We start from the raw sequence: 11,888 nt of genomic DNA, 5'->3' as shown, positions 1-11,888 counted from the left end.
TCTGGATCTGATCGGATCCGCATATGGATTCTATGTATAGTTTTTTAATTCATAATCCGGTTCCGGTGGATCTAGACTCAATCCGACCTATTCTCAGCCCTAGCTCAGCTATCTGATTAAGCATGGGAGGATTTTTCACACCAATTAGTTGCCAATTGTATAAAAAGAATATGTTGGGAGCATGTTGTTGAAAAACTCCCACACCTAATCATATGGGGGAGTTATTTCATGTGAAAATACTTTCACGAAATTATTTTTATATGTACCCTACATGCCCTTTTGTTATTCATACTTTTGCAATATAAACAAATTCTATGTTCTTGGAAATAATTAAATGAGGGTAGAATTGTGATACTGATCTCTCAAGAATAAATATTTCGTTCCATTTCTTGAAACTTTGAAAGACCAAATATGGGTAAAATCGAAAAAGAAACTGCACTATTACTTAATTGATTTTGGAATTTCATAGGAGAAATGTTTATATGAGGTGTCAATTGTATAGAAATAAGAGTGATAAATGAGCAAAAAAGGTTGCTTAGATACACGAAAACCTTCCAACTAATCATCGTGACCTCAAGATGCACTTATATAAAGGAGAAAATGATTTTCAAACTATTCCCAAGTATTTGTAAATTTGCTTGATCAATACCATTTTGGGACTTTAAATTTCATAAAATGGCCAAAAAAAAGATTTTCAAACCATCGCAAAAGTTTTTGACATAAAACTAGACCTTTCATAATGACTTGGAGATACTTTCATTGTTTAAGGTTGGCACCTTATACAAATTGCGCTTTTTTAAAAGGGATTATATACAATGAGACCTTTTACCTCTTGGGTTTATGTAGCCTTTAAAAGCCTTATGAGTACTTGTAAAATGAAATAATATAGTGGAACATGAACTCAGTGGGAGTGTGGTCCCTCGTGGACCATACTAAGCAAACAATGGTTTGATGATACCGATCTATGCTTAACGTCGGTTGGAAAAGCCTCATGTTACCTAGGCATGAAGAACAAACCGATGAAGGTTTATAGGTTAGCCCTTAATGAGGTCGGAGAACATGCCCGGATGAGTGAGCCGAGGGACTGTGTGACCTTGTGTGTGATGGTGGCCTACATAGATAGGGGCCAAAAGCTCATCTATGTACCATCACATGGCATGCATATCGATAGATTGTTTGAGAAAGCTAGAAATCCACATTTTAGGGTGAAGCGTATGCATGTGCGAGAGATACCCCTATGCACCATAGAGCTGTAGTCGTATAAGGTATTGGTGACTTGAAATCCACAGACTGGGATTGCAATCCCTTGGCTCATCGGCCGGACTTTGGTGACCCGCTAATGAACCCCTGCTTAGACTATGGGTCATGGGAAACACTGGGTCGGTCTGAAAAAGCAAGTGCGGTCTGTGTCCACAGTTGAAGGTGGAGTGCCGCATGATTGTTGATTCCTAAACCATATGGATCATTTTCCCATCAAATTAATTTAATTGTATTTGTTTTATGATAGAAATTATTTTAATACTATTATTTGAATTTTTATGAGCCTTTGGATATTTTATTTATAATTTTTGGATTTATAAAATTAAAGATATTGATTTTACAATTGTTTAAATATTTAAATAATATTCTAAAATCCTTTTATTAATTTTAAATATATAAGAATATCATAAGGGCTCATTGTGCACATTGGCCTGCCATATTTTTAGAAGGTGGGGCCCATGAGTGCCTCCCTTGAGTGGCACACCCCACCCTTATTCTCTTTCCTATTTTTTTAGTGATATGGCATGTGGCCATATGGTTGGAAGATATTGACTAAATATTGACTTGATATATCTTTGAAAGATTTTGTGGAAAGATTGAGTAAACTTGTGCTATTTTATGGTATGCACGATATTTTGATTAGATTTAATTTATTTAATTTATTTTTTTATGAGAAAATGGTTTAGGAAAGGGGGATAATGGTTCATGCATCTTCTATAATGTTGATGACCTATCTATGGAATGGATGACTCAGATCTCTCACCCCATAAGTCACCCTTGATCGACGGTCTATGTTCAATCTCACCAGAAGAGGCAAGACAAAGAAAACCCCAAGAAACCCTAATCTTATTCAAAGCCTATAAAAATGAATTGTCTCTACCAAAAAATCTCTACACCTTATCTTTCTATCTCTCTCTTAAAAAAGTTTATTTCTTTCATGTTTGATCTCTCTTTCCCACATTGTGAAAGAACCTAAAGATTTAGGTTATGAAGCTCCTCTTCTATCTCTCAAATATGGATTTATGGCTAAGGGTTTTAGGGTTTAGTAAAAAAAGAATCCATTTCTCTCAAACTAGGTTGCTAAGGGAATTTATCTAGGGTTTTAGTTTGTGATCAAAGGGGTTCATGTTCCATTGGTATGGCTTGGCCGAAATTTGCTTTCCCGGTTCAAGATTGAAGCTAAACCGTTGATCCCGCGTCATCGGATGATGGTGAATCGGTGTGGAGTGTAATAAGCCCAGTTGAGGTAATATCCGACACTCTTCCTTTTGTTTCTTGCAATCTTATCTTTTATTCTCAAGTATAATGCATAATTGTTTCAATGACATCAAGTTGTTAAGATCTTGGTTTTATTGTTATGTTGATTTTATTTTGAAATTTATCTTATTATAATAAAGACCACCTGTAAGTGATATTTTGCTAAAAGAAAGGGGTGAAGAAAAAAGAAAAGAGATGTATTCCCCGGTAAAAGATAACATAGGTCTTTCTTTCATTGGTATCAGAGTCATTGATACTTGATGCCATTAGTTATCTTTTCTCTTTATTGAGTTTAGATCAAGCTTGGGAATGAACTATAAGAAAACTAATGACCTTTATGGTCAAGAAATACACCCACGATTAAGAATTATTGAAATATTCCAATACCAAAAAGACGCTCTACATAATGAGTATTCTGGGCCATTTTAGAGTAGTGATATGAATAAGATAATGATGTATTTTTCTGTTATATACTCCAGTGATATTTTGTGTCTTTAAGAGTAGGATCTACCTGAAATATTTCAGTGGGAATTCTTAGGGGAATTGAGAGTTATGGAATCATCAATGAAGGGTGTCAGTTCTGACCCCGCAAAATTCAGTTATTGAGTTTCGTGATTTTTCTTACAAATCATATGATTTTATTTCTTGCTAAAATTTTACTGTAACTCACAAAATTGAGTCTACTTTCAAGAAAAAAATGTTTGATCAAGAAATTCTTTATGGTTTGAAAGATATGATCAATTTATTGAAGGGTGTGCAAGTGCTGTTTTCTGCAATGAAAACTATTTCCATGACTTAGAAGTCATGATTTTATTTCTATACTTAACAAAATGTTTTATGGTCCACACTAAATTTTTAAACTTCCATTCTGAGTCTATTTTCTAATAAAATTTATTTGAAAGAGAAATATCTATGGGAAGAAAGGAATAAAAATTTTGGATTGAAGATAGATCATCTAGAATTTTCTGCAATTTGGTATGATAGTCATTGAGACATGAATAACTATATTTATCAAGCCTACCTAACAAAATCATATGAGGCTTGTGGAAATATATGTATTATCATTATGTGTCAAATTTCAAACAAAGTTGGTTTGAAATGGAAACTCCATGAGTAGAGAGAAAAGACAATTTTACTAGATAGTATTCATCATGAAATTCTGTAGTATGATTTATTGTGTGACATGAATGTCACTTATTTTTTTCTCTGAAGAAAAAAATTATTTGAGATTCAAACTATGATGTTGTGATTTTATTTTGAGTCTATATTTTGAGTCTAATTCTCAACACTAAAGATTTTAGGAAGAAATTCTTTGAGAATTGAGATAAACAATTTTTTATTGAGAGGTGCTAAATCTGAGTTTCTGCTGAGAAAATTGCATTGTGACTTAAATGTCACTGAAACGAAGACTCACTATATGGTATAATTTATGAATGGAACTGGGCATTGTTTTATATTTTTTAGTCTATTTCAATACTCAAAAGGATTCAGAGACAAACTTTTTATGAGTTGATAGATATCATATTTTTATCATGAGATGCTCATATTCTATGCTACAGTAAATTAAAAGATGTGGCATGTTAAGGCACATCATTTAATTCTCAATTATGAAGACGTTTAAGACTCATTTTAAAAGGCTTTATTGTGTGTCATGAGTATGGTTTATTATAGTGCAACTTCAGAGAGATGTAATACAGATGTAGTAAGATAAGAGACTATGTGAAGAGTATTCGATCTGGAAATAGCAGAAAGAAGAAGAAATACAATACCTATAAACGCATCTTGGTTTCTTCGAAATGAAGGGATATAAAGAGAGACTTGGTGGTAGTATAAAAATACTAAAGATCATGGAAGAATCGAAATTATGATATTTGAAATAATGGGATGAAGAAGATATTTTCTTCACGGTTTAAGATAGGAGAATTCAAGTGCCGAAGAGATGGACACTTCATGACATGTGAAACCAATGACCAATATATTCTCCATCAGTTGCGTGCACTTCCAAGATCACAAAAGCTTGTCAAACAAGTAAAAACGATAAATTAAGAAAGCCCATGTACCACACTACATGATTTTAAGGTATGAAATCTATCCCATATTATAGGGAACGGTCATATAGGGAAAGAAAATTCAATAAATTTGTTTAATGTGCTATGGTTATATTTTGGCTAATTGTTTTATGAATATACATGGAGTGTATAGACATTAAGTGATAAGTGCTAATAAATTTTAAAATACCAATTTTGATTACCTTGTGTTTTTGTATCTCTTTGTGCTTGAGTATGAACTACTTAAGGTAGTGATACATATGGAGATGTGATTTAATCAAGGGCTTTGAGCCCTAAGGATGAAACACGAGAGATGGGTGTGGCTCATTCAAATATGTAAGCACAAAGGAAGTGTTCTCATGGAACTTGGTCTTGGTGACCAACCTCTCAATAATGTCTATAATATGATGCGTTGCATGTGATGATGATCTCTTGATAAATTCTCCATAATTACCAAAAATGAAGTATTTTGTCAAGATTTTAATAGACATTATTTAGTCGTTCTTTCTTTTGGATAAAATTATAAGATGGTATATATGATTTGTTTTTGTGGTCATGAGCTTGACTTGGTAGGAAATTAAAGGTGAGTGCGGTAAAATGATTTATGAAAGCTGAGCATATATTTTATAATTAAATTGGATGATTTGAGAAAAACCTAAGTCTATGAATATAGTTTTGAGAAAACCACATAGTCTTGCAAGGCCCATTAAGTTTTTATGAAAATCATTTTAAACTTGTCATACTATTATATAACTAGTGCTTGTGAATGCATATATATATATACCAAGTCAATTTTTTTTATTAAAAAGAAAAACATTCTGTCTTGAAGGTATTTATAAAAGTGGGAGAAAAACTATCATACACTGTTTTTTTTAAATACCTATATGCCTTGACCCATGTTTCTAGTTATTTAGAATCTTCGATTACCTAAGACTTTGAACCATAGGGAATGTTGTAGGAATGCCATCATGTTGGGCTTCTCTAACATATATTGTGCTGATTAGATAACTTGGTTTGTATGAATTTACTACCAAGATGTCTAGTGTGGTTGAACCTTTGTGTTTCATGTAGATTTTTGCATATTGTGAAACCAACAGGTATTAAATTACATATTGCATGAGACTTGATATGCTACCTCATGATATATGCATAAAAATGTTGAGAATGTATATGTTGTATGTGCAATAATTGAGTGGGAGCTATTACAGTTCCACGTTTTTTTTAGCTGCTTGGATATTCAGATATATAGGTGCAAGCTATCTCACAGATCTAGATAATGCGAAGTCTACATCTGGATATGTATTCATGTTTGGAGGGGGTGTAGTTTCTTGAAAATCAAAGAAACAGGATGTGACGAAATTGTCCACCATAAAGGCAGAGTATGTGGCATGTTTTTTGGTGATCGAGGAGGCCGTATGGATTAAGAAATTCTTAATCGATTGACTTTCACCTCGAGCGTTGTGAGGCAGTAAGAATTTATTGCGACAGCATAGTGACGATATGCGTGTTAAAGGAGCCACGATTCCATAAGAACTATAAGCATATAAAAGTATGTTTTTATCACCTGAGGAATGAGGTGAGATTGAGAAAGATCGATATCCAGATAAATTAAATATTCTAGTGGGAGCACCTGCTAGTATTTGACATGTCAAATGGAACAACTGACTATAATGTTGTTCACCCATGGAACCCAAATGTTTGGTGCTGGTTGTATGGCTTCAAAAGGGAGCAACTTATTTGAAGAACTCTTTTGAGCTCATGAACATTCGACCCCATGCGATGAGGGTATGTGATGGTCTTTTGTGACAACAGGTCCATGATTCGCGATGCGATGTGAAAGATGAGCTACGACCATTTTTGGGATGAGATTCGAGCAAAAAAAAGAAAAATATGTTGCCTCTATAAATCTTTTTGTGAAAGGATTGATGACGAAAGCCATGATTAATGTATTGAAAGAATCAGTAAAAATGCTTGAGAGAGATTGTAATTGGGAGAGAGAGATGAGAATGAGAAAAAGTGATAAAGAGAGAATGTAAGGCCTTTAAAGGCTAAGTGGGAGATGTTAGGTTTATGTGACCTTTAAAGGCCTTATGAGTACTTGTAAAATGAAACGATATAGTGGAACATGAACTCAGTGGGAGTGTGGTCCCTCATGGACCATACTAAGCAAACGATGATTTGCTGATACCGATATGTACTTAACGATCAAGGCCAGTCGGTTGGGAGAAACTCATGTTACCTGGGCATGAAGAGCAAACCGATGAGGGTTTATGGGTTAGCCCTTGATGAGGTCGGAGAACATGCCCGGATGAGTGAGTCAAGGGACTGTGTGACCTTGTGTGTGATGGTGGCCTAAAGAGACAGGGGCCAAAACCTCATCCATGTATCATCACATGGCATGCATATCGATAGATCGTTGGAGAAAGCTAGAAATCCACCTTTTAGGGTGAAGCGTATGCATGTGCGAGAGATACCCTATGCGTCATAGAGTTGTGGTCGCATAAGCTATTGGTGACATTGACTTGTCTCTAGGGGATGATTTGAAATCCACAGACTGGGATTGCGATCCCTTGGCTCATCAGCCAGATTTTGCTGACCCGCTGATGAGCCTCTGCTTGGACTATGGGTCATGGGAAACACTAGGTCGGTCTGATAAAGCAAGTGTGGTATGTAGTCCATAGTTGAAGGTGGAGTGCCCCATGATTATTGATTCCTAAACCATATTGATCCTTTTCCCATCAAATTAATTTAATTGTGTTTGTTTTATGATGAAAATTATTTTAATATTATTATTTGAATTTTTATGAACCCCTGGATATTTTATTTATAATTTTTAGATTTATAAAATTAAAGATATTGATTTTAGAAATTGTTTAACTATTCAAATAATATTCTAAAATCCTTTTATTAATTTTCAATATATAAAAATATCATGGGGGCCCATTGTGCACATGGGTCTGCCATATTTTTAGAAGGTGGGGCCCATGAGTGCCTCCTTTGGGTGGCCCCACCCTTATTCTCTTTTCTATTTTTTGATGATATGGCATGTGGGCATATGGTTGGAAGATATTGATTTGATATATTTTTGAAATATTTTTTTGGAAAGATTGAGTAGACTTGTGCTATTTTATGGTATACACAATATTTTGATTAGATTTAATTTATTTAATTTTTATTGATGAGAAAATGGTTTAGGAAAGGGGGATAATAGTTCATGCACCTTCCATAATGTCTATAGCCCATCTATGGAATAGATGACTCAGATCTCTCACCCCATAAGTCCCCCTTGATCGACGGTCTATGTTCAATCTCACAAGAAGAGGCAAGCCAAAGAAAACCCTAAAAAAACTCTAATCTTATTCAAAGCCTATAAAAATAGATTGTCTCTACCAAAAAATCTCTACACCTTATCTTTCTATCTCTCTCTCTTAACAAAGTTATCTCTCTCTCCCACATTGTGAAAGAACCTAAGGGTTTTGGTTATGGAGTTTTTTTCTCCTATTTTTTAAATATGGATTTATGGCTAAGGGTAGCAAAAAGAGAATTCATTTCTCTCAAACTAGGTGCTAAGAGAATTCACCTAGGTTTTAGTTTGTGATTAAAGGGGTTCATGTTCCATTGGTGTGGCTTGGCCGAAATTTGCTTTTCAGGTTTGAGACCATTGATCCCGCGTCATCGGATGGTGGTGACTCGGTGTGGGGTGTAATAAGCCCGGTTGATGCAATCTCCGGCACTCTTCCGTTTATTTCTTGCAATCTTATCTTTCATTCTCAAGTATAATGCACACTTGTTGCAATGACATCAAGTTGTTAAGATATTGGTTTTATTGTTATGTTGATTTTATTTTGAAATTTATCTTATTATAATAAATACCACCTGTAAGCAATCTTTTGCCAAAAGAAATGGATGAAGAAAAAAAAAAAAAGTATTCCCTGGTAAAAGATCACATACGTCGTTTTTTCATTACCTTTGATACAAGGAAGTCACAATTACTTACAAGCATCTGTTGTGATATCTAGTAACTTCAATGTATCACAAAAAAATTTATTTTGAAGTTTGCGTTTGGTCAATGGCATAAATTTAGCCATCTAAGTTCACATCCAACAATCAAGATTAATTGTATCACTTATACTAAAGATGAAGGGTCTTGTTGTATACTTTGCAATTTTTTTTTTTCCCCTGCATGTACATGGGTGAAAATGAATTCAATAATGTTGGTGACACATGGATGAGCCTATCAATTCCCTTTTAAGATTAAGAGATTGCAAATATTTGAATTTACAAACAGTTTATTTTGACAAGGTAAATTCAAAATTCGTCTACGTTCCCATGGCACATAAAGAGAGTTAGAACCTTTAGTTTCCTAATCAAGAATGGTCGATTGGCCAAAGTTTTGGTTTTCCACTAAGTTCCTAATATGCTATTAGACTTATATGATAAAAGTAAACAGACTACATAAATAAGGGAAATGTTTCTATACTTCTCCTATAGCATAGAAGATCTATGCTTTCCCTACCATCAAGCCGTCCAATTTTCATCAAGTGCGTTAACCTTATATCCAACGTCTCAGAGTATTTTATTTTTAATTTTTTTTATACAAATTGAATGAATATAAAATTTGGTACGTGCCATATTCTCATTGGGGTGCACCTAAAAACATATTAAGAATAATTTTTCGATAAAATATAATGACCAAAATACTCCTTGAATCTTTCAGGGATATTTTGGTCATTTTATTTTATTGATAATATTTTTTTATATTTTTTACTAGTGCAAGTTTAGTAGAGGATTGGACGCCCAAAATTTTTTGTCCAAAAGATTTATATAAAAAAATTTAAAATAAAATAGTATAGAGACGTGACATTGTAATTGGGGAAATCCTACCCCTCTATTCAGAATGGATGGATGGATAAGGAGAAATATATAAGTTTCATATTACAGAGTAAGCATAGAAAGCTTGCCCTAATAAAATGGTATTAAGTGGTCTAACCGGTTTTTGCACTTGTTCTAATACCAAGGATTTTTTTTTTAGTATTTAGTGGTAGCAATCAAACTTGAGATGTAGTGTTGTTAAATTCCAGCTACTAACCACTCAAGTCCAAGCTTGATTCCTATAATCTAGGATTTTAAAATATGGCAATTTTCGATCTGAATCACCGATCCTGATGTGAAACCCATTGGGACCGAACCATTTCTAGGATGGTATGGGTCCAAACCCAGTTCCCTCCTAGGAATGCAATTTTCATTCTTTTTTATATTTTTTTTAAGCTTATCTAATGTTGTACTTGGACCCAGTTAAATCCCCACCCAATAAACCTCTATTTTTTTTAATTTTATAACGTTTATTGTTTTAGTTTTATATTGTTCATTGATCTGGATGATCATAGAATGGTCTGAATTGTCGATCCAGCCAATTTGGATGGGGATCGACAATAGACGATCTATTAGTATTTTTTGTTTTAAAAAATACTTGTATGTATTTCAAAATGATAATATGGTTTTTTATGGTATTTTCTAGGCTGTATTTTGTAGAGAGAGAAAGTTGTGCGGTTTTTAGTCCCACATTGAAGAGGAGAGTGTGAATTGAGTGGTCTTAATTGTAGGTACTCTTATACCTTATACGCTTAATACAAAGAGATGATGCTATTTGCATGTCACTAGCCGTTGAAGAAATGGAGGCTTGTGACTCTAGCCATAGAGCGTTGGAGCATCTAAAAGGACCTTTCAGTTTTCATGTACCTCGAGCACAAGTTGTACTTCCTATGCACACTTATTACAATATCAACCTTTTACAATTTTCATGTATCTTGAGGACAAGTTGTACTTATGCACACCTATTACAGTATAAAGACAAGTTGTAAATCTTATATCAAACGGGAGAGCGTTGGAGCATTTAAAGAGACCTTTCAGTTTTCATGTATCTCGAGAACAAGTTGTACTTCTTATGCACACCTATAAACCATCTTCCTTATAAAAAAATCATTATTTTTTGTTTAAATTTTATTTTAATAAGTAAGTTAATCATTAAATAAAGATAAATTTGAAACTTTTTATAAAAATATGATGGTATTTTGGAAGTTAATGTCTTACAGCTTTATTTGTAATAGATTATTGTCTTGTATTAAAAATTACAACTTTACGTCTTATAAAGATGACCACGTAAAATTAAAGAAAATTAAAGAAAAACAAATAAAAAAGTAAGTGCCAGGCCGAGCCTCTCTTTCCTTGTCCCAAGGCCGGACCTTCAGGCCACATTTTGTAAACCAGGCCCTAGTTTTTTTCAGACAAGCCCACCAGGCCTGGCCTAGCCACCCCAGTCCATTGGCACCCCTACAGGAACGGAGCTTGAAGCGTTTCTAGACAAATTAACAAGGCTTTCATATCTTTTTCAGTTTTTCCCCTTTAGTTTTATACAAGTTTTTAACTTCAATAATTCTCTAGTGTCCCGTTTCCTTCCAATATGCCAAGGTTGCAACATATTCTCCAAATCTTGCATAAAAATTGGAAAGTGAGGTTAAAAACAACGAAAGAGATTAAAGAAACAATATGCTAAATTTATTACAGGATTTTTTACTTTTAATTAGAATCTAAGTTAAGATGTATATATAACTATGATTGGTCTAATCCTTCCTGCGAGTTCGAGAGGCAGGTTCTCTAAGATTTGGGGGTCTCAAAGTAGAGAAGAAGACCCTCACAACGTCAATGTCGAACTGCTCTGTAATGACTCTGTCCCTTGTGTTCCTATCTCTGGCCATGTCCTCTGCCCATACTAACAGAATAAAAGAAGAAAGAAAAACAAACAACTTCATCAATGAAGCCTGCAATCACACAACCGACCAAACCTTCTGTGTCAAGACATTGGGCTCGGACCCTGATGGCGCCTCTGCCAGTGACTTGGCTGGGCTCACGGCCATTGCGCTCAAAATAACGGTAGCCAATGCAACAGACACTTACGCCTACATATCGAAGCTGTTAAACAGGAGCGGCAGTGACACGAAGGAAAGTTTTGAGGACTGTTTGGATGTTTATCAACTAACAGTGGACCATCTGCAGGAAGCCGGCTTTGCTGCAGAAGAACTACATCGATCTCAAAGTCTACATTAGTGGCTTTCTCATTAACCCGGTGGACTGTGAGGAGGGGTTCTCTAAGGATGGCTTTCCACTCACACAGAGGAATAACAATATGACCAAGCTCATGTTGATGACTCTTGATCTCGTAAACTATCTTTCTACCTCCTGATCTTGCAATACCTCCTTGATCTTGCAAGGATCCAATGCAGTGTATTTTTTTGTTTTGGATAATAAGGAACCCTTTTCATACAA

General features: G+C 34.5%; 1 protein-coding gene across 1 annotated transcript; it reads left to right on the top strand.

Annotated features, from left to right (window-relative positions):
- The first annotated feature begins 11,267 nt into the window (after positions 1–11,267).
- Positions 11,268–11,669, top strand: LOC105420186 (cell wall / vacuolar inhibitor of fructosidase 2). The gene has a single exon (XM_011622846.1). It carries the CDS (start codon positions 11,268–11,270, stop codon positions 11,667–11,669), a length of 402 nt encoding a protein of 133 aa, XP_011621148.1.
- The last annotated feature ends 219 nt before the right edge of the window (positions 11,670–11,888 follow it).

Source organism: Amborella trichopoda, chromosome 13, assembly GCF_054954075.1.
Source record: "Amborella trichopoda isolate Santa Cruz 75 chromosome 13, AtrichopodaSantaCruz75HAP2 v2.0, whole genome shotgun sequence".
Classification (NCBI taxonomy): domain Eukaryota; kingdom Viridiplantae; phylum Streptophyta; class Magnoliopsida; order Amborellales; family Amborellaceae; genus Amborella; species Amborella trichopoda.
The sequence above is the reverse complement of the archived record's forward strand: the minus strand, read 5'-3'. Positions and strand labels throughout refer to the sequence as shown.

Excerpts from the sequence above, each read along its gene's own strand:
- LOC105420186 (XM_011622846.1), top strand. The coding sequence starts at position 11,268 with ATGTCGAACTGCTCTGTAATGACTCTGTCCCTTGTGTTCCTATCTCTG.